Genomic DNA, 27,341 nt, shown 5'->3' with positions numbered 1-27,341 from the left:
CTGGGGTGGAGCAGCTCTCCACTCCTCAGGGGTCCACCAGCTGCCCCCGGGTACAGGCAAGGACAGAAAGGGGCTGGATGTACGTGGACTTGCACCGTGGCCAGGCAGAGGGCACAGGAAGGAGACTAAGAAGGAAATGTGAACAGTGTTATGGAGGTCTGCCTGCGAGGGTGTCTCTGACCCACCCCATCTGAGACACGAGTAAAGACCAGAAGCTCTGGGGAACTGGGAACAAGGGCTCCCCCAGGAGCCTGCTCACTTGGCTGGATGGAGTGAACCAGTGTGTTCTTCCAATTCACACGCAGACTTCACTTGGGCCTGGGAAGGGTTCTCAGGCATGCGCCCTGCTGCCGACCCCAGATTGGGGGCTCCCCTCTCTCCACCAGACTGATGCCCCCTCAGACTTCAGCTATAGCACCCAGTTCCAAGATACAAGAGGCAAAGGCCCACCTACAGTGCCACATACCCCGGGGCCAAAACCTTAAGCTCCCCTGGTCTGCTTTCCCCCAACCTGCCCTGGAGGGCACGGACATGGCCTTCCCAACTCCCAGCCGCCCAGCAGGAGCAGCAGCAGCAATGTCCTCTCCTGTGCAGAGGGTGGGAGCTCTTTCAGCAAGTGTCATTTGCAGGCTCCTGCACCACGTGTCCTTAACAATCACATACCACCACCGATGGAAGCTCAAAGGAAATTACCTGAAGAGTGACAGGTGTCTCATGGGTATTTGGGGAGGGCTGGAGAGCCAGGCTTGGAGGCCTTGCAGAGAGGAGCAAGGGTCTGAATCACACTGCCCTGGGCAGGTGCCAAGAGCTCCTACAACTCTCTCCCACAACTGGGCACAGACGCTCTGACTTACAGCAGTAATACAGGACACAGGTGTTGCCATGAGAACCACAGCCCCACTGCTCCTCAGGAAACAAGTCTCGATGTCCCTGCTGTCACCAGCACACGCAAGTGCAATCTATGTGGCCCCTGCTAGTTCCCATCTCTGGCCCCAGATTCATCTGACTGATGGGTGCTGGTCATGTGCCCAGGCCCTAGCTTAGGGAAGCTTCAGGGGAAGCTGGGAAAATGCCAACCAGGCATTTTCTGCTCCTTCCAGCCTCAGCCTCAAGTGGCAGCTTCCCAGGACAGAGGAAAAGAGCAGTGTCCACTGAACCCACCTAAGTGGTGCAACTGCTTCCTATTTCCCTTAGTGTGAACCCAACTACCCCCATCCCAAAACATGACCCCTTCGGAGAGCAGACCCCTCCCCTCCCCCAGCTATCATGCATCCCCCTTTCATTGTCCATCTAAGTAGCCTCTTTTTTTTTTTTCCTTGACACCAAGCCTGTTAGCAAGTGGAGGCGATAGGAAAATACGCCCATTCTCCCAGAAACCCAAGTGTCTAGATTTTTTCAGTTGCTCAGTAAGTGTTAATGTTGTTCCATGATGAGTTTCATGCTTAGAATAACAAAATACATTCGGGGTTCTTCAAAAACCTATCACTTTTTAATACTGACTTTCTCAACGAGGATGCTAAGGGCGTTGGAGCTATGACAGCTCTTTGATGCATGGCCTCACTCCATTCACTGCACACCTTAAGCAATGTACAATCCCAGGAACTGGATGTCAGAGATCCCTTTAACTTAGTAAAGGAGAAAACCATCATTACTCCCACTCAGTTTCAAAAGGGAAAGAGGACAGGGCCATCCCAAGACAAGGGCCAATGGAACCCCAAAATTTTACAATCCACCTATAAAATAGAATAAAGCTCCTGATCATATCCTAGTCTTCCCATAACCTCTCCCTGGAAAAGTCTCCCATATGTACTGGATAAAAATCGTCTCCCTGGCTCCCTCCCCCAACCCCAGCAAACCAGCAAACCCTTCCTTATATTGGCCCACAGCAGAGGCAAGACTCAGCTGAAACATGCAATGAACTTTATTGAAGAAAACATTTACTGAAACCATCAAAGAAGGAATGACAACAGAGAAAGGAACATCTAACAGCCACTAGAGCCCATAGGTTATGCCCCCCACACCGGGTCCCAAATGAGGTGTCTCTGCTTCCTCCAACACTGTGGCCCTCCTGCTCCCTGGCGGCCCCACCATCAACCTCTGGCCAGGATGATAGAAACTGGCCACATCCCCTCACCCCAGGGCACCCTCCCCTCTGGCTGACATGCTGGGGCCTGGTGCCACCCTAAGGCCTGCACAGGACAGTCCCAGGAAGGTGGAAAACGCAGCAGGGGACACTCGGCCAAGCCGGGGACACGGAGTCACAAGAAACAACGGGGTGGCACATCAGAGCACGGTTCCCGTGGAGACTCCCGCTGGCCACCTCGGTCCTTGGTCGGTTCCTCCTTCCCGAGGTCACGGGGCGAGCAGCAGCCGTGCCCTCGGGCATCCTTCCGGCCGTCTCCTGGAACTGGGCTGGGGATCTCGGAGATGGGGCTGGAAACAGCTGCTCAGAGAAACACACACACACATCTCCACGAGAACAAGCAGCGGCCGGCTTAAATCTACACCGAGAAAGCAGCGGTGGAGCTCACAACACTGGGAGAGAGAGCGAGCGGAGCCCCGGTCGCCACTGAGGCTCACGGCAGGTCCCCGGGCTGGGGGGTGGCTGCCCCGGTGGGCCAGGACACCCACCGCGGGCTCCTGCACACCTCAAGGCTCTGCACAGGAACGGGACCTAGTGGGGTGGAGGAGTAACGTGACACGTGGGTCATAAGGGCCCCACAGAGACACAAGCGGGTTTCCCAGAACATGGAGTGATGTGCCCTGGGGGATGCGAATGAGGAGCTCCCTCTTGGGAGACCCAAGAGGCTGGCCCCCTTGAGGCGGTCCCTAACATCTCCCAGTCCAGTGTAGGTGGCAGATGGCTCCGGGTGCCCCTCACCTAGGCTAGGGTCAGCCACTCAGGGGTGCTTCCCAGACTGGCTGCTTGAGTTGGCATGGATTGGGACTGGGGCTGGGGCCAGGTATGGTGCTGCCATGGGTTGCGGGGGGAGCACCTTTCCCCGCCCCATGTGGTGTCAAGTGTGGTCATCCTGGTCACTTGGAAGGGCTCATGGTGGTGGCTAGGGTGCCTTGGGGAGGTGGGGTCCAAGGAATTTGTTTGGGCTGAGTGGGCTGCTCCCTCGGCCCTGCCCCCAACATAGGGTGAGGCTTCTGCCCCGGCATGGCCTCCCCCTGCCTCCAGAGCTCTGCTACCTGAGAGGAGAGGGGGGCCCTGGGCCTTCTGAGCCTATTTGCCTGAGGAGGACTTGGGGGGGATCGTCTCCCAAGCTCCATCCTCATTTCCCGACTCCTCTGGGATAGGCTCCAGCCCCTCCTCAGGGGACCCTCTGGCCTCCTGGTCTCCGGCCTGGGCTAGGCCCTCTGGCTCATAGCCAGGACCTCTTGGGCCCACCCTGGGAACTCGGCCCATCTGGGGAGGAATGGGACCCCCAGGGGCCTCTGAGGGTCTTGCCTGACCTAGGCTCACAGAGATGGGAGCATTTTTATCTTCCTGAGTGGCAGGGAAGAACTTGGAGCTCTCCTGGGGGGCAGGGGCAGCCCTGGCAGCATCATGGGCTTCAGGAGCAGCCCTATCAGCTTCCACAGTGCCAGGAACTGCCTCACTGGCCTCCATGTTGGCTGGGACAGGCTCAGCAGGATCTTCATTGGCTGGGGAGGCCTGGGTTTGACCTACACCCACAGGGATGCCCTCGGTGACAACCTCAAGAGCCGGGTCAGCCCGCATAGCATCTTCGTTGGCTGGGGGGGGCCCGGTTTCATCTGCACCCGCAGGGGTGCCCTCGGTGACGACTTCGAGAGTCGGGTCAGCCCGCAAAGCATCTTCGTTGGCTGGGGGATCCCTGGTTTCATCTGCACCCGCAGGGGTGCCCTCGGTGACGACCTCAAGAGCCGGGTCAGCCCGGAAAGCATCTTCGTTGGCTGGGGGGGCCCCAGTTTCATCTGCACCCGCAGCGGTGCCCTCGGTGATGACCTCAAGAGCCGGGTCAGCCTGGAAAGCATCTTCGTTGGCTGGGGGGGCCCCAGTTTCATCTGCACCCACAGGGGTGCCCTCAGTGATGACCTCAAGAGCCGGGTCAGCCCGGAAAGCATCTTCGTTGGCTGGGGGGGGCCCAGTTTCATCTGCACCCACGGGGGTGCCCTCAGTGACGACCTCAAGAGCTGGGTCAGCCCAGAAAATATCTTCGTTGCCTGGGGGGGCCTTGGTTTCATCTGCACCCGCAGGGGTGCCCTCGGTGACGACTTCGAGAGTCGGGTCAGCCCGCAAAGCATCTTCGTTGGCTGGGGGGGGCCCAGTTTCATCTGCACCCACAGGGGTGCCCTCAGTGACGACCTCAAGAACCAGGGCAGCCCAGAAAGCATCTTCGTTGGCTGGGGGGGGCCCGGTTTCATCTGCACCCGCAGGGGTGCCCTCGGTGACGACTTCGAGAGTCGGGTCAGCCCGCATAGCATCTTCGTTGGCTGGGGGATCCCTGGTTTCATCTGCACCCACAGGGGTGTCCTTGGTGACGACTTGGAGAGCCGGGTCAGCCCGCATAGCATCTTCGTTGGCTGGGGGATCCCTGGTTTCATCTGCACCCGCAGGGGTGCCCTCGGTGACGACTTCGAGAGTCGGGTCAGCCTGCATAGCATCTTCGTTGGCTGGGGGATCCCTGGTTTCATCTGCACCCGCAGGGGTGCCCTCGGTGACGACTTCAAGAACCAGGGCAGCCCAGAAAGCATCTTCGTTAGCTGGGAGGGCCCCAGTTTCATCTGCACCCGCAGGGGTGCCCTCGGTCATGACTTCAAGAGCCGGGTCAGCCCGGAAAGCACCTCTGTTGGCTGCAGAGGCTTCAGCAACCTCTTCACAGGCAGGGGCAGCCTGGGCAGCGGCCAGCCCTCCACTATCCACACAGGCCCCTACTTCCGGTTGGAACTGCTCACCGCTAACTGGGATGGCCTCCCATGCTTCAGTCTCCCGAATCAGCCGCAACATCCCCAGGAAGCCAGGTGGTCTCCTCTCCAGTCGCATCCTCCTCAGCTTGTTTTGGAGCAGCTCGTTCGGCCGGGCCCGCATCAGCACCTGCCTGGCGCGAACCTGGTCTGCGACAACAGGGTGGAAGGCCCCCTTCTCCACAGCCGACTGCAGCAGGCCCTCCAGGCGCATCACATAGGCAAACAAAGTCTCCTGAGGCCGCTGAGCACAAGTGAGGAACTTGAGCCGGGCTGTCACGCAGGAGTCCTTTTCCCCAAACACCTGTACCAACGCAGCTAGGCAATCCTGAGCAGGCATGTCGGGATCTTCTGCCAGGAGGCTGCCCAGGAGCTCCAGTGCAGGGCCACCCAAGCTTTCCAGCAGCCGTCGCCTCCTCTCCCTTTCCGACACGTAGCGCCACGTGTACAGCATGTCATTGGCATGGTCCAGCCAACTCTCAAAGGACTCTTGCTCTTGGTCAGGCTCTTCCAACCCAGAAAAGGCTCTCAATTCCCCAAAGGCTATATTTTCCAGCACAAGCTGCTGGGCCTGGTTCCACTGCTGGGTCCAGGATCCTCCGGCATCTATGACTCCTGAAACCCCCACAGCTCCTTCCTCCCCGGCAGTGCCTGCCTCCCCAGCAGCTCCTGCCATGCTCACAGATCCTGCCATGCCAGCAATTCCTGTGTCACCTGCCGCTCCTTCCTCATCGGACACCCCCCCTTCATCTTGGGCTCCTGCCTCCCGTGCAGCTCCTGCCGCTCCTGCCACTCCTGCCACTCCTGCCACACCGGCAGCTCCTTCCTCACCTGCTACTTCTGCCACACCCCCAGCTGCTGCTGCACCTGCGGCTCCCTCATGGGACACTCCTCCTTCATCTTCTGCTCCTGCCTCCCCTGCAGCTCGTGCCTCATCTGACTCTCCTCCATCTTCACCTCCTGCCTCCCCTGCAGCTCCTGCCTCACTCACAGCTTCTTCTTCATCTGCAACTCCTGCCTCCCCTGCAGCTTCTTCTTCATATGACTCTCCTCCATCTTCAGCTCCTGCCTCCCCTGCAGCTCCTGCCACACCTGCAACTTCCTCCCCTGCAGGTCCTGCCTCACTCGAAGCTTCCTCCCCTGCAGCTCCTGCCTCACTCGCAGCTTCCTCCCCTGCAGCTCCTGCGCCACCTGCCTGGCAAGCCACTGCTTGACTCTGGGGCTGTGCAGGGAAATCTGGTCTATCCTGTGACTCTGAATCAGGGGCCTGGGGCAGAAAGACCACAGGCCAGGGTCCTCCTTCGCCTGGTATCTGTCGAGGGATCAAACTTCGGTTTAAATACTGAGGAAACTCGACCAAGGCGACCTTGCATCCAAGCTCCTTTCTGAACACTTTGCCCAGCAGTCGGTACCTGCCCAGGGGCCACAGGGCAGCGTGCACGGCCTCCTGGAATTCCTGGTCCCCGCAGTCATCAGGGATGCCCAGGATGAGCAGGGAACGGTGTGCGTTCACACCCATCCACCTGCACCAGTCAAGCAGCATTGCCAGTGGCATCGCCATTGCTGAGAACCTGAGGGTGGAGAGAAATGACTAGATAGGGGCACACAGACGGTCACAATGTGAGCCTCAGCCGTGGGTTTCAAGGGGTGAGAGATATGTTCATACCTACCATACCATAGGCTACCCTACTACATAGTCAAAGCCTCACGTCCTTTGCAGTGGTGCCCTGGAGTGCTTCCACTCCGCATTTTGTTTGAGTTTAGAAAAGTTTTGTGATGATACATTAGTTTATTTACCAGACATAGGCCTAGTCCAATTTTCTATTCTTTCTGATATCACTTTAAGAAAGTTGGTTTTTAAGGACGCCTGGGGGCCTCAGTCAGCGAAGGGTCTGCCTTCAGCTCAGGTCATGATCCCACAGTGCTGGGATCAAGTCCCACATCATGCTCCTTGCTCAACAGGGAGGCTGCTTCTCCCTCTGCTGTCCACTCTCCCTACTTGTGTGTGTGTGCATGCGTGCATCACAAATAAATAAAATCTTAAAAAAATAAGGAAGTTCCTCTCCCCCAGAAATAAGTCAAGTATTCAAATTTTTGGCATAATTTTTTTCCAAAATACTCCCTGCATTCTCTTTTTAATGTCTGTCTCATCTGTAGCAATAACACTCTTCTATTCCTGATGTTGGTAATAAGTATTCCTTCCCTTTTCTCTTGATTAGTCTCACTAAGGCTTTATCAGTTTTGTTTCTCCTTTAAAAAAATGAATGGCTCTGTTAAATATCTACAATTTGCTTTCTAGTGCTGATTTCTTCTTTTAGCTGTAACATTTTTTCAGCCAATTCATTTTGCATTTAGTTCACTCTTTTTTTTTAAGTTTCTTTAAATGGACCATTGGGTCACTGATTTTATGCCTTTCTTTTCTAATGCACCTACTTAGGAGTAAAACATTTTCTGCTGATTGTTTCTTTAGCTGCCTCACTAACTTGGGTAAGTTGTATTTTTTAAATTAATCAGTTTGAAATATTTTCTAAGTTCCTTCGGTTTCCTTCTTTGAGCCATGGGTTTCCAAATATTTGTTATTATTATTAATGTTATTTTATAAAAGATTCTATCTGAGAGAGGCAGCACGCGCATGAGTGAGCAGCAACAGGGGGAGGGGCAGAGAGAGAAGCCAACTCCCAGCACAGGGTGCACGCTTAGCCAACCAAGCCACCCAGGCGCCCCTATAATTCTTAATTTTAAATAAAATTCCCTGAGACCAAAGAACTTATTATGCAAAAGCACAATCCTTTAAAATTTCTGGAGACTTTTTTATGGCCCAGCATACACTGTATGTGGGTGGAAGGGAACGAGACTTTACGTTCTGTGGAGGACAAGGTTTTGCAACTCCCCCTGCTGGAATCCGTCCGCCATTTCGCGCAGAAGCGGGCGAAGCCCCTTCCTGAGCCCCGCACGTGCTCAGCTGCCGGCCCCACGTGCCCGCGCATCCACCTCCCCTCGGCGAGGCGCCGTGCTGTTTGCGCAGGCGCAGAGCGTCCTCGGGGCCACGCCCGAACCGACCGGTAGAGCCCGCAGAGTCTAAGGCAAGCAGGGCGCCCGCACGGGCTGAGACGGCAGCCTCCGGCTCCACGACCTCGCCACACCCGCGAGCTCTGCCTTCTCCCAGGAAGACTCCCCTCCCACACTCTCCACAGCCACAGCCCGTCACCGTTCCTGGGCTCCCACCCAAGCGAAGCGCCCTCCCGAGGGGCGCATCCGCGCCGGCAGCGGCCCGCCCGCTAGCCTCTGGCCTCCCCCCACACGACGCAGTTCCCTCCCCCAGCAGCGCCGGCAGCGGTGGGGGCGCCTTCCCAGTACCCCCCCCCCCGCCCGGTTCCTGTCAGGGGCAGTTGGCGTCCTCGCCTCCCGGCTCCCACCAGCCCCGTCGCTCCCTCCGGACTGTCCGCGAGGGGGGCTCCCCCTCCCCCACAGAGCAGCCGTTAGCCCTCCCGCGGCAACCCGAGCCCCGCGAGGCCCTCGCCTCCCACGCTCCGCACCCGCAGCCGAGCCCCCCCGCCCGCGATGGGGCCGTATCCCTGCCCTCTCAGCACCCCGCCAGGGAGCCGACACCGCCGTCGCCTCCAGCCGCCCTGAGCCCCCCCTTCCCACGCCTCACACAGGCTCAGCCATCAGGACTCCTGAAGCCCGCCCCCACCACAGCAGCCCCCCCGGCCATTCCCCTCACAGCCAGCAGTCCCCCCCCCCGTCGGGCCCCCAACACTGGGATGCCCTCAGCGGCCGTTCTCTCAGCGGCTGCTCCTTCGGCCCAGAACCGCCCCCCCACCCCGCTCCCACAGCGCCACACGCGGCGACATTAGTCCTGCCCCCCACCTCCCCTCACCCCGGAGCCCTCCCCACCAGACCCCATCGCTAGGAACCATTCGGGCAACCCCCCCCCCGCCCCCCAACAGGCGCCCTCTCTTCCACCTCAGCTCCCTGACCGCGGACAGGCCCTCGGCCCACATCCCTCCTTCCCGGTAACTGCCGAGCCCGTGCCCATCTACTTACTTCGTCCCACTCAGAACAGCTCCACACGCCCACTCCGAAAGGCCTGAAGCGCTCCCGCCAACCGCACAGCCAGGAGCCGAGTGGTGCAGCCTTCCGAGCACGCGGCGCGAAGCCCACAAGCGCTTCCGGCCACTCCCAGAAGCCCCCAGGCACTGGAGGCAGAATGTTCTCGGGGCGTCTCTCGACCAGGCAAACGATTGGCTGAGGAGGGCACGTGACGAGGCACCGTGTTACTGAAGCGACCTGCCTCGGAGTCTCACGAGACTGATGTTCCGAGATCCGTGTTCCGAGACCGATGCTCCGAGGCTCTCGAGCCTCCCGAAGCAAAAGCCGAGCCGGCGCCGAACGACCTTCCGCCAATGACACGCCTTACCAACAAGGCAGCGGGGATGGCGGAAACTTGCAGATAGAGACAGCTCTTTGCGCAAAAATGCTCGAATTTTTTTCAGAAAGTTTATTTTCTATTCTTGGTAATGTCATGAAGGCATTCTATATTTTTATTGATTTCTTATCTAGCTGTATCAGTCCCTAAGGCAGAAGTGTTAAAATATCTACCTATAATTATGAAAAAGTCTGTTTCTCTCTTCATTCTGTCAATTTTTGTTTCATACATTTTGAAGCCCTGTGATTGGATACTAGTACATTTATAAATTCTATGTGTTCCTGACTAATTGACCCTGATATCATAATTACCTTTCAGGTCAGGTAATATGTTTAGGCCTTAAATATATTATGTCTAATATTAATATAGCCCTTCCCACTCTCTCAGGCTTACTCTTTGCATGGTATATAATTTGGGATTCTCTTACTATTAGCATATCTGAGTCATTATTTTTTTAAATTGTGTCTCTTGTAGACAACAAAATCCTTGCTCTTTCTTCATTCTGACAAATCTCTGCCTTTCAATCGGAGTGTTTAACCCATTAACATTGAGTATAATTTTTGAATGGTAGGATTTAAGTGTATGCTTTTACTATCTGTCTTAAGGGGCTCATCAGGCCCCTTAACAAAATACCATAGACTGGGGTGCTTATGAACAACAAACGTTTATTCCTCACAGTTCTGGAGGCTAGGAAGTCCAAGATGAAGGTACTGTCACACTTTACATCTGGTGAGAACCCACTGCCCAGTTAACAGACAGCCACCTTCTCATCATGTCCTCACATGGCAGAAGGGGGTGAGGAACCTTTGTGAAGTCTCCCTTATAAGGGCATTAATCCCATTCATAGACTCCTCCCCATGACCTGATCACCTCCCAAATTCTCTACCTCCTAAAGTATTGGGCATGAAGGTCCAGCATGTTAATTTTGGAAAGGACACAAACTCTCAGTCTGTAGCACTATGCTCCCTTTTTCCTGACAGAGATAATCAATTATTTTAAATTCCATTTTAACTTGTCTGTTGCCTTTTTTAAGATCTTATTTATTTATTTATTTATTTATTTATTTATTTGAAAGAGAGGGAGAGCAGCAGAGTGAAAGGGAGAAGCAGGTTCCCCGCTGAGCGGGAACCCCCAATGTGGAGCTTGATCCCAGGACCCCAGGATCATGACCTGAACTGAAGCAGATGTCTCACTGACTGAGCCACCCATGCACCCCTTGTCTAATACTTTTTTAAGTAATTATCATTTTGCATTAGTTCGCTGTGGTTGTTCTAGAGACCATAATATATAACCTTAACTGTTCACTTGTCTGCTTGCAGTAAATACTGTACTACTTCACATAAATTTGAGAAGATTTCCACCAGATAGATTCATTCGCCCTCTATCTCATCCCTTATGATGTAGTTGCCATATGTATTACATCTACATATATTATAAACTCTACAATAGGCTATTATAATTTTTACTTTATATATTCATATCTTTTATAAAGAAATCAAGAGCAAACAAGTACTCTTTAATGTTTGCCTACATGTTTACCATTTCTGGTGTTCTTCAGCTCTACCCAAAAATCACATTTTCCCTCTACTATTGTATTTCTTTAGATTGAAAGACCTCTTTTATCATTTCTGTCAGCCCAGGTCTACTGATAACTTCTCCTGGCTTTCATTTATCTGAAAAAGTCCTTATTTCACCTTTATATTTGAAGAATCTTTTCCCCAGAGATAGAGAGTTCTGAGTTGAAAGTTGTTTTTTGTTGTTGTTCAGCACTTTAAAATGTTGTCCCACTGCCTCCTGATGTTCTGATGAGAACTCGGTGGAGAATCTCCTGAAGGTAGTGCTTCAGCTAATTCTGACTGCTTTCAAGATTTTCTTTTTATCCTTTGTTTTCAGTATTTTTTTAAGATATTTATTTATTCATGTGACAGATAGAGATCACAAGTAGGCAGGGAGGCAGGCAGAGAGAGAGGAGGAAGCAGGCTCCCTGCTGAGCAGGCAGCCTGATGAGGGACTCGATCCCAGGACCCTGGGATCATGACCCGAGCCAAAGGCAGAAGCTTTAACCCACTGAGCCACCCAGGCATCCCTGTTTTCAGTACTTTGACATATGTCTTTTCTTTGTGTTTGTCCTCCTTGGGCTCCACAGAACTTCTTGAATCTGAAAATTGTGTCTATTTCCAAACTGAAAATGTCAGTCACTTTTTCTTTAAGTAGTTTCTCTTCCCCCTTCTCTCTCTTTTCTCCTCAGATCCCAAATACACATGTTAAACCTTATCATGTTGTTCCACAGATCACTGAGGTTCTGTTCTGTTGTTTTCTTTCTTTTTTAAAATATTTTTTCTTCTCAGTTTCTCAAAATGGCTCATTTTTTTCGATCTGTTTTCCAACAAGTAATATGAAGCTTCTAGATACTAATAACTATTAACAAACACTAATGTTAAAAGAAGGATGGAGAAAGAAGAGTCAATAATGGATTGAGTAAAGACCTGCAAAGCTCTAAGAGCACGTGCTGACCCTGAACCCAGGGCAGGGAGTACCTAACACAGTGGGAGATCACGCAGCCTCTGCAGAAAACCAGTCCGTTGTAGTTCTTAGCTGCACACAACAGAAGCAGACTGGCTGTTGGAAGCGCAAATGGAATTAGCTGAAGGATGATGGATGTCCCGCAGGCATTTGAGGATGACTGCTGAGCCAGGTTTGGAGGCTTTGCAGAGAGGAGCAAGGGTCTCAATCACACTGCAGGGCTGGGCTAGTGAAGGCATCTCCAAGGCTGCCTCCCCCGGCTGGGCGCAGACACTGGTTTGCACTGGTTCGCAGCAATGAAAGATGCACGTGTTGTCGCGAGAACCACAGACACCCCTGCTCCTTGGGAAGCGGGTCGTACTGCCTCTGCTGCTGCCCACCCACCCTTATGGAGTATGTGTGGCCCCTGCTTCTTCCTATCTCTGGCCCCAGAGTCAGTTGGCAGCAGGTGCATCTGATTGGTAGGACCAGGTCACAAGCCCACGCACTAGCTGCAAGGGAAGCTGAGAGAATGCGGACCTGGCATTTTCCACTCTTCTTCTGGGAGGGAGGTGGGGTTCACATCAGTTGGGGGAACTGCATGCGTAAAGGTGCTGGGGTTGAAAGAAACATGGTGAGTATCGGACTGAGAGCAGACCAATGTGGCTGGAGCAGAGACAAACAGAGAGATGCAGGGTGAGGGGAGCACCATGCACTAAGGCTGGAGAGAAAATACCATGTGGTCTTTATGGTTGGTCTTTACCTAAAAGAGCTGGGAACATTGAAAGGTTCGAAGTCAGAGGTGCAAGTGCACCCACATGTGTGTATGACACGTTCACATTGTATTTCCAGATGCTTTTTCTGGCTTTCTTTTGCAAGAATTAGGAGGGGAGGGGACGAAGTGGATGCAGAAAGCCTACTGAGCAGCAGCTGGGGCTGTCCCATGAGAGATGATGGTGGTCTGAACCATAGTAGTGGCAGTGTCATGGAACTGATAGGGCAGAGATTTAACAGACCTAAAACAAGCGGAGAACTAATCAAACACCAGGAATAACCAGAAGAGGAAGGTGAGCAAGGGACACATCCTCGAATTCTGGCCTTTAACATGGGTGTGTGGGGATTCTACTCACTGTGACTGGGGACTGGGTAGAAAATCCTAAGTTCCGTTTAGGGCATATGAGTTGGAAGCACCCAAGTGGAAAGGTCTAGAATCCACCTGGATATAAGGGGTAGGGAGGAGAGGTCTGGACTAGGGACAGAAGTGGGCATCATGGATGAACCCGCATATAGCTATACCTCACCTGCTCCCCCTCCCAAGTGTAGGCATGGGCCAGGGGATGGGCCACTGGGAGGAACAGACCCTGGGCAGCAGGGTGCAGCAGGGTGCAGCTGGCTGCAGGCCAGCCTGAGGCTGAGCTGCTGTCCTGGGCTGCTGGAAGTTGACCCTCCCTCTCCCCCGTCTCAGAAAAGCCGGTGATCCTTCTGGCCACAATTCCTGTCACCTAAAGGAATGCCTAGAGACTGGACACAGCTGGCCGCCCTCCCCGCAGCCATTTCCCCTTTCTTCTTTTTCCGGGAGGACCCCCTTTTGGTTTAAGTGTCTGTCCCTCCCCTGTGCAGCTCAAGGCATGGTAGCCACCACCCCCCCGCCCCCGTCCTCAAGCCCAGAGGCAGATCTGATTGGTCTAAGGCCAGCTGTGCGTGGCATTCCTAGGGCAACTGTTAGCGACCTGGGCAGACCATCCCCCAAATGGCCCAGCAGGGTGGAAGGGAAGGCTTCACGTTCTGAGGAGGGCCTCTCTGTCTTTGGGCAGGATCAGGGAAGCCTGTGGTCCCGATTGCTGCTGACGGACCTTCCCCAGCACGCACAGAGCAGCCTGATGCCACAGCCAAGACTTGACACTAGAAAGAGGCTGGGTCTTGGGGCAGCGTGGCCCCCGGGGACACATGGTGGAGGGAGCATCCACACCGGGAGGGCCAGTGAAGGGAGAGGGTGGCCACACTGGAAGGGAGAGTTGAAGGACAGTGGTGGCCACACTGAGGAGGGACAGCAAAGGGACAGTGGTGGCTCCCCTCTGGGAAATCCAGGGGCCAGAGCGAGAACCGCAATCATCAGGACATCTCCAGCTGCAGCCGAGCTTCTGGCGCACAAATGTCAAGGTGGCCTATGCAGAAGGGAGCGTTTTACTCCTTTCCTGCACCCAAGCCCAGCATCACTGCCCCCACCAGCCTCCCAATGAGGGCCCCCATCAAGCCTCAGGAGCCCTGAGGGTATGAGGACAGGCCCCACAGGTGCCATGACATCTGCTACCACACGAGCCCCGCACTGTTCTGACCCTTGCGCAGAGGCGCAGAGGAGCCCATGTGACCGGGAGCACTGATTGCCACGTGCGTTCCCAGCTACTACCCACCCTAGGGCCCCTGTCCCCCAGGGCAACACTTTGGACACCCCCTCTCCTCCACCCACAGGCTCCACTCTGTCCATGCAGAGGTGAGCGGACCTGCACAGAAACAGCTTATCTTGTCCGTCTGTCCACAAATAAGCTCCCCTCACACGTTGTCAGGCATGGGCTCTATCTGTCAACCTATGTCTGGGGCCAAGAGAATACCACTCAAGGCTCCGCGCATGCCTGGACCGCCTCCCTCCAGGAATGCGCTGGCGGAGCACGCAAGTCACAGCATAGCTGGCGTGGGGGCGGGGACGGCACCCTCCTGCAGGCACTGCCCCAGGCCCAGACCTCTTCCTCCCCAGCAAGAGGCTCATTCACTTTCCACTGACAACGTGGGATGTCCCTGGATTCCTTCTCCAGTCCCCTAACCCACTGGGGTCCCTGGGACCTGCTGCAGAGTGGCCAAACCTGGGCTTGCTGCCCTCAGGACACCACCCCCGGCCTCCAGGATGTGAGGCTGCCTCTGTCAGGGGAGGTTCAGTGTCCTCCCACAGCAAGGAGAGGCAGGTGGGAGGAGCGCTGGGGCAGGACAGCACTGGGCAGGGTCACTATTGGAGCTGACCCATGCATCCTCGGACTTTGGTTAGATTACTCTATCTAGGCTTGGCATGTGTTTGAAATTCCTCATAAGAAAAAAGAAAATTGAGGGGCGCCTGGGTGGCTCAGTGGGTTAAGCCTCTGCCTTCAGCTCAGGTCATGATCTCAGGGTCCTAGGATCGAGCCCCACATCGGGATTTCTGCTCGGCAGGGAGCCTGCTTCTTCCCCCCAACCCTGCCTGCCCGCCTGCCTCTCTGCCTACTGGTGATCTCTGTCTGTCAAATAAATAAATAAATAAAATCCTAAAAAAAAAAAAAAGAAAGAAAGAAAGAAAAGAAAAAAAATTGAACAAAATCTAGAAGGGAAATTTTTCTCCTGGTGACAATTACGGGTTTATCAATTTCTCCTCATAGGCCTCTCACTCTTGCTTTAGGCCTTCAGATGCTCTGCAGACTCACTGTGGCCATGCTACCGCCACCTTTATGGTAACCTATGACAGCTGAACACAGTTACGTATCGGCTCTCTTTTCTCTATTTTTACGGCCCTATTACAGCACCTCGCCCTCACCCCCCTCCTTCCGTAAAGGTTGAATGCCAAGGCCGAAGGAGCTACCTTATCCAAGGGAACACCCTGCCCCCATCAGTTACTACTAGCTGATGTGGGGCATAAAGACCTACCCCTCTTTCCTGAGCTGGCTCGGGGGTAAGGGGGTCCAGCCCCCTCCCTTGTGTATGAGCGCTCTGGAGCTGCTGCAATAAATTCCCACAAACCAGGTGGCTTGAAACAGTAGGAATGTTTTCTCTCGTGGTTCTGGAGGCCAGAAGCCCAAAGTAAAGGCAGGGTTGCACGCCTTCCAAAGTCGTGGTAGGGAGGGTCTTCCTTGTCTCACTCAGTTTCATGAGGTCCTAAGCATCTGTGGGCTTGTGGCCGCACCAGCCCAGCCTCTGCCTTTATTGGGACGCAGGCTTCCCTCCCTGTGTCTCTTTTGTCTCATAATGACCCTTGTCATTGGACTTAGGGCACCTAGAGAACCTGAGACGATCTCAAGATTCTTCACCACGTCGGCAAAGACACATTTTCCAAAAAAGGTCACAGTCCCCGTTTCCAGGAGTTCGGATGTGACACATCTTTTGAGGGGCCACCATTCACCCAGCTACACCTCAAGAGCCCCGGTCCAGGCCTGCCTAGCCAGTCTCCAGCTGGGAGAACAAGAGCGTCAGAGCCCACAGCGAAGGACCACAGGGGACTCCTCTGCCTCTGTTCCAGGGAAGGGCCCCCATAACTGTGCTACCCTTGGCCTCCTAGGACGCCTGTTCCCTGCAACCAGAAGCTAACCCTAACCCTAACCCTAACCCTAACCCTAAGTGAGTGTCCCAGCCCTGTCCCTCCAGCGAGCGGCAAGCAGATGCCCTCCCACAAGCATGGGCATGCCGAAGACCTCTCACTACAGACCAAGGCTCTCCTGGCCAGGGCCTGGGACACTGGAAAAAGAGAGAGAGAGAGAGAGAGAGAAGCCTGAGCTCTGGTTTTGTAAGGAGGGGTACAGCTCAGAGGCGGAGAGGGTGCCCACCTTGTGCTCAATTCCCACCCACCCCCACTCGGGACTGGATGAGAGGATGATAGACCCCGCAGTAAGCTGGGTCTTCTTGCTCCTTTTTTTCCTCCCGTTTGGTGGCCCTTTTCATAGTCCTGAGCTCAAGTCACTCATTATCAGTGGAGCACGTGTCCTGAGAAAGCCGTGCATTTCAGTCCTGGTTTTACCACGTGAATGGTGACCTGGAGGGAAACGAAGAGCTCAAGGCCCGCCCTGCAGACCTGCTCACAGGTTCCGGGCAGGGCAGGGGCGGTGGAGGGAAGACGGACGCGGCTCTTGGCTCTTCCCTTCTTGCTATTCTCTTTCCCTCCATCTGCACACGGCCCTTCCTAAGGCCCCCCTCGGCGCACCCCATTTTCTCATCTTCGTCCTGTTGGCTTACTGGGTGCCCTGCAGCGTCCCATGGATCCCAAATGGCTGAACAGAGGACGGGACAGACGTAAAGCCCCGGGGTCTGACCCACGGGAGGCGCTCGGCCAAAGCTGCCCCTCCCCGTCCCAGCGGCGGACGGCGGCGCGCTGACCACCGCCACCCAAGTCCTGGAAGCAGCCCAGATGGGAAGCAGAAGTGCCCCAGGGCGCTCGGGGAGTCAGCCCAGAACCCCAGCGGGACGCGCCGGGACCCGCGCGGGGCCCCGCCGCCCTCCCGCTGCGACGCGCATGCTCCATGCCCCCCACCCCCCGCGCCGGGTTCCCACGCCGCCGCCGCCCCGGCCCCGCCCGCTCCCCGCCCGCGTCCTGGCCCAGCTCGTCGGCTCAGGACAGACGACGGACGGCCTCGCAGAACGCGCCCCCCGAGAGCAGCGCCCACGGACCAGGTCGAAACCCGGCAGGGAATCCCGCCATCTCCTGGGGCCGCTGTCCCGGAGGGCTTCTCGGAGGCGGCAGCCTTGGCCTCGGGCCTGCCAGAGGCCGGGTGCGGGGGAGGGCGCCGGGGCGGTGGGGCGGTGGGGCGGGGGGGGGGGGGGCGGCGAAGGGGAGCGAGCAGCGCGGCGGCCCGCGGAGCCCCAGTACGCCGGCCTGGCAGGACTGTGGCAGCCCAGAGCGGGGCTCCGTTTGGGCAGGGGGCGAGGGGGCGAGGGAGAGGGTCCCGGGAAAGGCAGCCAGTGTTTCCTAGTTTCACGCCTTTGACTGCGGTTCGCCTCTGACCCTGGAGCTGGCCAGAGAGCACCGGCCACCCGGCGGTAAGTTTGGGTTTTTGCGCTCTGTGTTTGGGAGCGCTGGGCAGGCTGGCGCTGTGAGGTCGCGGCGCTCCTGCCTAGGGGCACCTGGCGACCTCAGCAGGCACAGGCCTGGAGCGTCCCAGACGTATTCCCGTGGCTATAAAGGGTGGGGGTTTGTGCCCCCTCGGTGGTGTGAACCCTTGGTGGTGAGGTGCACAGCAGAAAAAAGGCCTAAGGAGAGGAAGCCCGCGGTGGCATGGAAGGCCCCCAAGAGCAGGAGAGTGAGTGGGCTGAGCTGAGCAGGGGAACTAGCTTGAGGGGTCCGCCAGTCCACCAGCTCCTCACTGAGCCACCAGTGTCCGCCAGAGTGCTGCAGGCCTGATAGGGAACAAAACAGCCAAACTCCCCCCACGATGGGTCCAGTTCTAGTGGCACCACACCAACAATAAACAGCAAACATTTTAAATTCGGAATTATAGAGTGTGTTAAATGGTGGTAAGTGCCATGGGGAAAACAGAGCAGAGGAAAGAAGGTGAGGAGATGGGTTGCGAGTTTATGTAGTTAGGTGGTGAGGTTTCTGAAAAACTTGAAGGAAATGACAGAGTATTCCACAGAGAGGAAACAACCAGTGCAAAGGCCCTGAGGTATGAGTGGCGGCATGGTGTGTGGAGGGACCGCTCAGAAGACAGTGTGGCAGGAGTAGGGAGCAAACGGGTGGGGGGAGGGGAAGGCCAGGTCAGAAAGAGCCATGTGGGTAAAACGGACACCCCAGGGAGGGCCGTGAGCAGAGAAGGACAGAATCCCACTAGGAGGTAGCCATCCCTAGGACCAGTTCAGCCTATGTCCCCCACACCCCAGGGCAAGGGAGACATCCATTGCAAGGGTGAGGCTCAGAGGGCTTTGCTGGGTCAGGCACCGTGGAGGCCCTGGGCTGACCTGTGGCCTCCCTAGGGCCCCGGGTCCTCAGGCCTTTCCACCAGGTGGGTGGCAAATGATGCAGTCCCAGGGGAAGACCGCTAGAGCAAGGAGGAGGCGGTTGGGGTCTTAAATTGCCAGACCTCAGAGGAAGTTTCCCCGGGGCGGCGGGGGCGGGGAGGGAGAAGCCTGACTGCAGAGACCCTGCGTCACTCCTTGCCGGTGAAACAGCCCCAATTCTTGACCCTGCCTGCATGGGATTGCTGACCGCCTTTCCCGTTGTTTGTTTGTTTGCTGTTTTCTTTTTCTGGGGAAACAGCCCCATCTCGTGGTCTTCTGTAAGCATCAGCACTGAAGTCCACTGGCCGCCTCTCCCCTTTCTGAGCCATGATGCGTTTCAGTTGGCAGCCCAGAGCCTTTCCTCCCCCAGGGGTCAGCCCCACATCCTCGGCTTTACTTGGCCCAGTCAGCAAGCACGGTGGGATTCTGCTACCCTCCTAAGCCAGGCTGACTGGGCCTTCCTGGCGTCGGGGCACTGCTGTCTGATGGACCGTCACCTGTCTGCCTAGTGTCCGGTTGCCGGGAGACCTGAGCTTCGGGGCCTGGAATCATCCTTCAGCCTCTCCTTTGCCCCGGTCGCCCACCAGGGTCTTAGGAGAGGCCCCTCTCCAGTTCCACAGTCTCCGATTCTTCCTTAGGCATATGCCCCATTCCTGCCTGGGCGTTACTCAGGATCAGGGTCTGTGAGAAGAACTTGCCATATCTCTCTTTGCAGGCTTGAGGGTATGGGAGACTAGGTCTCACGGATGGACACTTGGGTGTGACCACTGCACATGACTGGCCCCCTGGATGCACCTTGTGGCGTCGAATTTCAGTGTCAGGCTCTGTCTGCAGGCTAACCCTGTCCATAGTGCGTTTTCCTCAGGAAGTCACAGCTCAACAATCTCTTCTCTCTTGGGAGCTTCGAAGGGACCCCAGCAAGTTGTGGGAGGTGGCTTTCGATTTGCGTATTTTCCAAAATGGCTCCTGACCCAGCAGGACAGTCATGGTAAGGAAAAAAGAAGTTGGTGCTGTCCTTCAGAACGTTCTGCTAGTGGCCTGAGAAGCCTTGCTGCTATCAGTGTTCTTCGCCCGCACACACACCTATAGCTTGTGCCAGTCCCCTGGTGGCTGACAGTGTGTCATCATGAGACACACGTGACCTGTGGACATCAAGATTATTTGACAGTGACACCTTTTGCCACTCCCCCCTTTTTTTGTTGAGATGGGATTCACATAACATAAAACTAGCCACTTCAGAGCCAGTGACTCAGTGGCATGAAGCACATGAAGCAACCATCCCCTCTTTCTAGTTCCAGAACATTTTTTTAAGATATTTATTTATTCATTTGACAGAGAGATCACAAGTAGGCAGAGAGGCAGGCAGAGAGAGAGGAGGAAGCAGGCTCCTGGCCGAGCAGAGAGCCCGATGTGGGGCTCGATCCCAAGACCCTGGGATCATAACCTGAGCTGAAGGCAGAGGCTTTAACCCATTGAGCCACCCAAGCGCCTCAGTTCTAGAACCTTTTTATCCCCCAAAGAGAAACCCTTTCCAGGAAGCCAGTGCTCCCAGCGCTCTCCCCCTCAACCGCTGGCCCTCACTGATCTGCTCTCTGACCCTCCGGATTTACCTGTGCTGGAGATGTCACACAGTTTGTAAGGCTTCAAGCTTTCTTGATGGGAAATCACAGGTCAGTGACATTCGGAGTGATCAAAGGCAGACCTCTTTGTTACAGCTCTGAAAGAGAGGAGGCAGCCACATGGGGCCTTAATGGGGCGGGGACAGGGGGTGAGTACTGGAGGAGGGGTAGGTAGTTTCTGCAGGGTCCCTGTGCGTTGGCTAATCTAGATGATTTCTCAGGCACTGGGGCATGGGGGCTCCTTAGTTGTCGGGTGCCTGGCCCCAGAGCGTGGGAGCCTGATAAAGTGGGGGAGGGTTGAGGGAGTGTGTTTAGTGGTCCCAGAGAGAGGAGCCCCAATGGGGGAGATACTTAGGGTGGGGGCTTAGCCAACTGGCCAAGAAAGGCCGAGAAAAGAGAACTTTTTGACGTAACTTGGAAACTAGGTCAAGATGGCTCTTGTGAACTACTAGATGACGTCACATAGGCGGAATTGCGCAGCATGTGGCCTCTCATGTCCATGCCTGGCTTCTTCCATGGAGCGTGAGGTCTCCAGGGTTCATCTACACCGCAGCACGGAGCAGTACTTCCCTCCTTTTTATAGCCAAACAGCATCCCACCATGGGCACAGACTCCGGTTTGCTGGGTCCCTGTCTTGGGTTCTTCCGCCCTCTGGCTGCTGCCGGTCAGGCTGCAGTTAAACCCTGCGCGTTTGTTTTGATGTGAACACCTGTGGTCAGTCCTCGGGAGGGCATTTGCTCGGTCACGTGATAGAGGGACCACGGGACGATTCTCCCTTTTAATCGCGTGCGCCGCTGTGCAGATGGACAAACAGAGCGCAGGCGCCCACCTCCCGGGGGTTGCCGGAGGCCTCCAGCTTGCCTTATTGGCATGTTTCTCTTTCTGTTCCTCCTTTCCCCTGCCCCTCCCTCCTTCTCTGGGTCTCTCTCTCTCTCCCCGTCTCTCTTGCCTTTGTTTTTACAGAAATATTTTAAAGTAAGTTTACATGCCATTTTCTCCGTAAGTGCTTCACAAAGGACATTTCATTCCATGACCTGCTGCCATTATCCAGCCAACGCATGAGCAGCACTGGCCCCACAGTCACCCCTCCAGGCCCCCAGTGCCTTTGAGTCCTCTGTCCTGCACACCAGCATCTCACCAAGGACTCCCATTGCACTTGACTGTTGGCCATGTACATCTCTTTTCCTCTAGAACAGTCTCTCTTGCCAGCCTCCTCTTTTCGCCATGACACTGGTATGAAGAGGAGACCGAGTATAGCCCACCGTCTACACCAGGCTTGTTGCTTCCTTGTGGTCTTCTTTCTGTCCCCAGGATCCTTTATAAACTGGGTGTGGGTTCTCAAAGCTGCATTAGAATCCAGCCAAGCTTTGGAAGAGCCTTGTGCACTCCCCACGGTGCCATCCCCACAGCAGGCATGTCCCAGCTCTGCCCAGGTTAGCTTTCTGCCTTGTGACCAGGAGCAAACAGGGGAAGACATTTTGACATCACGTGGCCATCTGCTTTCCCTAGGTCTTTCACCCAGTGGTTTTAGTGTTCATTCTGCTTTAAGGGATTCTTTCCATCTTCACCAGATACATGAGTTTATTCTCAGCCAGTGCCGATTAAAAGCTCATCACTGGTGATAAGGGACTCGGCTGCACTTTAAATGCTGCGCCACCTCTCTCCTGTAGCAGAAATAAGCTGCAGTCGCCCAGACAGCATAAGCATTCGCAGCCCACTCCCCGGCCAGCCACCACCTGGTTCCTCTGCTTCCCCATGGGGCACTCCACCTTGTGGCCTCCCGTTGGTGGGGACAACAGCCTCGGAGCAAACCTTCCTTTGCCGCCCTGTTTTCCGGTATTGAAAATTGATGTGGCGAAATCTGATTCTGTCCGCTTTGGCAATGACATGCTCTTCCTGCCCTTAGGGTGAGCCCCAGCTCCTGTCTGTCCCCAGAGTGCCCACACGGCCTCACCTTCTGGACACCCCACTCCGCCCCCCATTTCAGCACCATGACCGCTGAGCTCGGTCCCGTCTGAGGGCCGGATATGGGCCATGCCCTTAGCCTGCTGCTCTCTCCACTCACCCCCAGCCTTCAGCTCTCGGCCTGAAGGTCCCTCCTTCAGAGAGCACCCCTCTCCCAGCTAATGTGGGTCCCTCCAAAAGGCATCTCACTATTCTGATCTTTCTCTATTCTTCGAGAGTAGGACTGCTTCAGGCGGAGTGGTGTGTGTGTGTGTGTGTGTGTGTGTGTTCTGGAGTTTTTCTGTAAGGACCCCAAGCTGAGAGGAAAAGGAATTGGCACTGGAGCTTCCAGGAACGGCTGGGAAGTTGGAGGAGGGGCACTGCTTCCATGGGAGGAAGGTTTCCTACGCCCTGTCTGGCGGCCCACCACCCCATGAGGAGAGAGGACAGGAGCCCACAGAGACATGCGGAAGTCCTGCCCCCCAGTGGCTGTGAACGGGACCTCACTGGGCTGAGGTCATGTTGGAGTAGGGTGGACCTCATCTCATACTTGGCTTTTTCCAACCCCGTTAGCTTCTTCGCACCCCTGTGATGGCAGCTGTTCTCTTGAAGGCCAGACCCAAGGTGAGTGGAGCTCCCTGACTTTCCCCATTTGCCACCTCTTCGTGTCTCCCCTTAACTGATGAGTTCTCTGGGTCTCCCTGCCTCCGGTTTAGTTGCTGCCCGCCCATTCTGGGATTCATGGGGATGAAGTCCCCTGCAGCCACAGGAATGACTTGTTTTAGGTGCCAGTGTCTTTTGAAGATGTGTCCGTGTACTTCACCAAGACAGAATGGAAGCTTCTGGATGTCCAACAAAGGATCCTCTACAAGACAGTGATGCTGGAAAACTATCATCACTTGGTGTCCCTGGGTAAGGATTGGACACACATATCTAATTCCCCTACTCTGTTTCTGTTTATTTTTAAGTTTCTTTGTTTGTTGGTCACTGTGAGCCCAAGAATAAATGCATTTTCCCATCAGAGCAGTAATCTCCTGGAGCCCGGCTTTTGTCTCAGTAGGACAGTTTTTAGCTAAATGGTTTTGACCTGCAAGTGGTAAATGCATGGGCCCCCATCGAACTTATTTTGCATCTAAAATCACATGTTAAGTAAAAGATAGATGCACATTATCCTTGAATATTTATATGCTGCTGTAGACTTTTTTCATTATCAAGGTGGAATTGTACATTCATTTCATATTATGGAGTTCAGCTGCTCTTTTTCCTTGTATCAAGGCTAAGACGTGCACTCAGCTCTCCAGCCTATAGAAATCCGGAAAGGAGCTGGGCAGGACCCCCCCCCCACACACACACACACACCGCTGCCGCCGGCTTGCAGGGGTCTGTTTGCTCCATTTCTTTCCTACAGATTTCATCTCCCTAATCTAACCACACAGAGGGAGACTAGTTTCTTCCCCTTGGTTCTTTCTGACCCTCACCATGCAGATCCAGGGCTCAAAGGGGAGTTCAGGATTCGTCCGTTGAGTTCGGCATAAAGGGACTGAGCCATCTGTTCTGTTCAATGATGGAAATGGGGCTTCAGCGCTCAAGGCGCAGGCGTGCCTCAGCTGTGTCCATTCCTGACCGTCCCCAGGGCCTCCCACAAATCCCTGCCCTTAGCCCCGGGGGTTCTTCAAACAGATTCCCCCATTTCCCACATGCCGGCTGCCCTCCTCTGGGGCCAAATAGTAACATGGTTATGCTCTTGACCCCAGTCCCCATGGACTTTGGACTGCCCATGGCCACTGAGGGCTCCCATACGTTCAAATTCCTTTGCTTCCATCAAGAGAATCTGTCCTTGCTCTGGACCTTTGCAGTGGCACTCTCTTAGAGGCTTCTCTGTTCTCTGTTCCGGACGATAGGAAGGCTGGGCTGAGTACAGGAATGTCACTGATCTGCTTCATTTCCATGGACAGGATTTTTATCCACCAAGCCTCACCTGGTCTCCTGGCTGGAACAAGGGGAGGGGCCCTGGACAACAGACATCTGGAGAACACCGGCCACCGCGAAGACGCAGACAGGTGATTGTGGGGCGCCGGGCTGGCTGCCCTGAGCCAGTCGCAAGGAGCAGCCACCCAAGCAGGGTATTGTGACCACTTTGGGTGGGAAATTCCCTTTTGTGGCCCACTTAAATCGCCCAGGGAGTCCCCGTTGAGACCCTGGGTGAAGACAGCACCTCTTGCCTTGTCCCTCCACTGCTTCCAGCTCCCTCCCTCGCCCCGTCCCCCTGTCCTGATCTGTTCCTTCTCAGCTTTGGTGTGGGCCTGAGGCGGGAGAACGAATCCTAAATAGAGCTGCGGGGAGAGCGATCCTGGTGGGTGCTCTGTGTCGTTACAGAAGGCGGGATACAGACTGGGACGTCTGATCCAGAAGAACTCCCGGGTCCCGATCGTCGGGCTGGTGACTATCGTCCGGTGGCCTGGCCGCCAGGCGACGCGCCGGAGCAGGGAGTGAGACGGGCTCCCTCCCCGCAGACGGGGTCCAGCAGGGGTGACCCTCCCCGGGAGAAAGGTCCCAGCAGCCCGTCTGGGGCGGCGGGAGAGACGCGGCTGAGGAGCAGCCCCCGCGTCGGGCAGGAGAGGGTTCCCGGGCGGCAGGGCGCGCGCGGCGCCGAGAAGCGCTACGTGTGCCAGCAGTGCGGCCGCGCGTTCAGCCGCAGCTCCAACCTCATCAAGCACCGGGTCATCCACAGCGGCGAGAAGCCGTACGCGTGCGGCGAGTGCGGGAAGCTCTTCCGGCGGAGCTTCGCGCTGCTGGAGCACCGGCGCACGCACAGCGGCGAGCGGCCGTACGCGTGCGGGGACTGCGGCAAGGCGTTCACGCGCAGCTCCAACCTCATCAAGCACCAGGTCATCCACAGCGGCGAGAAGCCGTACGCGTGCCCCGAGTGCGGGAAGCCCTTCCGGCGCCGCTTCGCGCTGCTGGAGCACCGGCGCACGCACAGCGGCGAGCGGCCGTACGCGTGCGGGGACTGCGGCAAGGCCTTCCGCCGCAGCTCCAACCTCATCGAGCACCAGCGCACGCACCGCGGCGACAAGCCGTACGCGTGCGGCCAGTGCGCCAAGGCCTTCAAGGGTGTGTCGCAGCTCATCCACCACCAGCGCAGCCACAGCGGCGACAGGCCTTTCACGTGCAAGCAGTGCGGCAAGGCCTTCCGCGGCTGCTCGGGGCTCAGCCAGCACCAGCGCGCGCACAGCGGGGAGCGGCCCTACGCGTGCCCCGACTGCGGCCGCGCCTTCAGCCGCCGAGCCAACCTCGGCAAGCACCGGGCGCTGCACCGCCGCGACCGGCCCTACGCGTGTCCGCGCTGTGGGCGGCGCCTCCCGGAGCCGCGGGCCGCGCAGGGGGCCGAGCCGCGGCGGCCCCGCGCCGGGAACGGCCGTTGCGCCGAGTGCGGCCAAGCCCTCCGGGCCCCGCGGCGGCCGGGCCGGCCCCAGAAGCCCCGCGGCGGGAGGAGGCCCGCGGGGAGGAGCGACGGCGGAGCGGAGGGCGAGGCGGCCCCGGGCGACGCGGGCTGTGCGGCGGCCCCCCGCGCAGTGTGACACGGCCGGGCTTCGAAACGGGGCGCCGGGTGCTCCTCTCAGCCCGACGACGGTGCCTGCGGGCGCTGCAACGCGTGCTCCCAGGCCCGCGGGCCTCAGGACCCCTGTGGCGGCGGAGGGGGGGGCGGGGGCCACCCTGTGACGAGAGCCCCTGTCCCCGCCCGCCGCCGCCCGCACCCGCGCCTTGGGTTCCTCTTGCGAGACCGTGGGCTTCAGCCCCAGACTGCTTAGTGTTTCCGGGTAGAAGCACTCCGAGCACTTTAATCGTTTAAGCGCCTGTCACCGGAGGGGACTTGAGGGAACTCTGCGACTGGACTGTGGCTGGACTGTGTGACGTCACCGCAGACTCATCAGTTCAGAAATTGTCTGGAAATGGATTTGGGCAAAGACGTTCGTGGCCTGCCCCAGCCGGCTTGTCCCGCCACAGGAAGTGATGTCTCTGAGCCTGCCGCTCGAGAGAAGGAACAGGACACCCCGCTAGCACGCTGAGCAGGGACCCCTTTCTTTCCCGGGCCCCTTGTCCTTCTGCCTGAGAGCCACAGCTGCCCACGGGGGCCGCCGGCTGCTTCTCCGAGGAGCCGCAGCGTCCAGCTCGCATCTTCCCAGAGGCCTGGGGCGGGGCTGCGTATGGGAGACACTCTGATCTCTCACGGGACGGGACGGGACGGGGCTCCAGGCAAGGCGTGTCTTCCCTGTCCACCAGGCTCACCCTCCTCACTGCCTTCTGCTCCCCCAGACCCCACCAGCGAAGACCACCCTGGGCTCTCCGCCCCTCCTCCCCACCCTCAGTGCCTAGAGCCTCCCGCGGCGCTGCGCTCTGGCAAGGCAGGGTCCTGCGGGAAGGCAACAAGCTAGGGATTCGCACAGAGCGGCCGGCAGCGGCGCTCTCCTTGGATCTGCCTTTCATATGACATTTCTTATAATATTGAAGATTCAGCTGCTTTAAATATTTTCGCATTCAGGAGTGATGTAAGTTAAAGATAGAGATATTTGCCTCATGAGAGAGTTAGAAAATCGCTCCTTAAATAAGACTCCCCCACCCTGTGAGAAGACCTCAGGGGAGAGAAAACCCGGCCCCTCCTCTCCCCCCTCCTCCTCAGCCCCAGGGAGACAGGGCAGCCGGCAGTGTCCTCACTGGCTGGCCACCTCCTTCCAGCCCTCTTCACTGCCAGGCTCTCCGGCAGGCAAGTGGTAGGTCCCCACTGGGCCTCCGAGGAGCCTGGGCGCCTACCCTGCCACACAGGAGAGGTTCGACTGGACATCAGGACAGTGAGGAAAAACCTGGAGATGCAGAATTCCTTCCGAGCAGGCATCTCGGAGCTCTGATCACTAGGATGACCCCAGAAAAGAGAGATACGGGTAGACAGAAACAAAGACATAGAGAAGTTTGATCTAGCTATATCAAAAAGAGTTTGATACTATTTATGGAAAGTTCTAGAGTTCTTATATCTTGCTTTTATCTCATAGCCCTTCACTGGGTCTGTGTCCCCTTGTCCTTTGTCGTCTTTGTGTCACATTCATGTTTGCTAGCACTTCAGAAACATGGGAAATGAATATGGCCCCTTAGCACTTTACCTCCAGCCCCATCTGAGGGGGTCAAATGGAACTGCATCT

At 56.4% G+C, this 27,341-nt stretch overlaps 2 protein-coding genes and 1 long non-coding RNA gene across 3 annotated transcripts in view; 2 read left to right on the top strand and 1 right to left on the bottom strand.

Moving 5' to 3' along the window:
* The window catches only part of LOC309856038, a 1,055,650-nt gene that overhangs the window by 950,544 nt on the left and 77,765 nt on the right, over positions 1-27,341 (top strand). The window lies entirely within an intron of this gene.
* On the bottom strand, positions 1,923-9,234 carry PNMA6E (PNMA family member 6E). Its single transcript, XM_082716545.1, has 2 exons — positions 8,980-9,234; positions 1,923-6,503 (listed from the first exon to the last, which is right to left on the bottom strand). The coding sequence occupies exon 2, from the start codon at positions 6,491-6,493 to the stop codon at positions 3,230-3,232; it is 3,264 nt and encodes a 1,087-aa protein (XP_082572671.1). The 5' UTR covers positions 6,494-6,503; positions 8,980-9,234; the 3' UTR covers positions 1,923-3,229.
* Positions 17,048-25,836, top strand: ZFP92 (ZFP92 zinc finger protein). The gene is made up of 5 exons (XM_082716629.1): positions 17,048-17,263; positions 22,720-22,770; positions 22,932-23,058; positions 24,102-24,206; positions 24,523-25,836. The coding sequence occupies exons 2-5, from the start codon at positions 22,738-22,740 to the stop codon at positions 25,725-25,727; spliced, it is 1,470 nt and encodes a 489-aa protein (XP_082572755.1). The 5' UTR covers positions 17,048-17,263; positions 22,720-22,737; the 3' UTR covers positions 25,728-25,836.

Source organism: Mustela nivalis (assembly GCF_964662115.1).
Source record: "Mustela nivalis genome assembly, chromosome: X".
Lineage (NCBI taxonomy): Eukaryota > Metazoa > Chordata > Mammalia > Carnivora > Mustelidae > Mustela > Mustela nivalis.
Note: the sequence above shows the minus strand (reverse complement) of the source record. Positions and strands in the feature narration are given on the sequence as shown.

Bases quoted from the DNA above. Each gene is read 5' to 3' on its own strand.
- ZFP92 (XM_082716629.1), top strand. From the start codon at position 22,738: ATGGCAGCTGTTCTCTTGAAGGCCAGACCCAAG. The intron at 22,771-22,931 runs GTGAGTGGAGCT...GACTTGTTTTAG, and splicing joins TCTTGAAGGCCAGACCCAAG to GTGCCAGTGTCTTTTGAAGA. The intron at 24,207-24,522 runs GTGATTGTGGGG...GTGTCGTTACAG, and splicing joins CACCGCGAAGACGCAGACAG to AAGGCGGGATACAGACTGGG.
- PNMA6E (XM_082716545.1), bottom strand. From the start codon at position 6,493: ATGGCGATGCCACTGGCAATGCTGCTTGACTGGTGCAGGTGGATGGGT.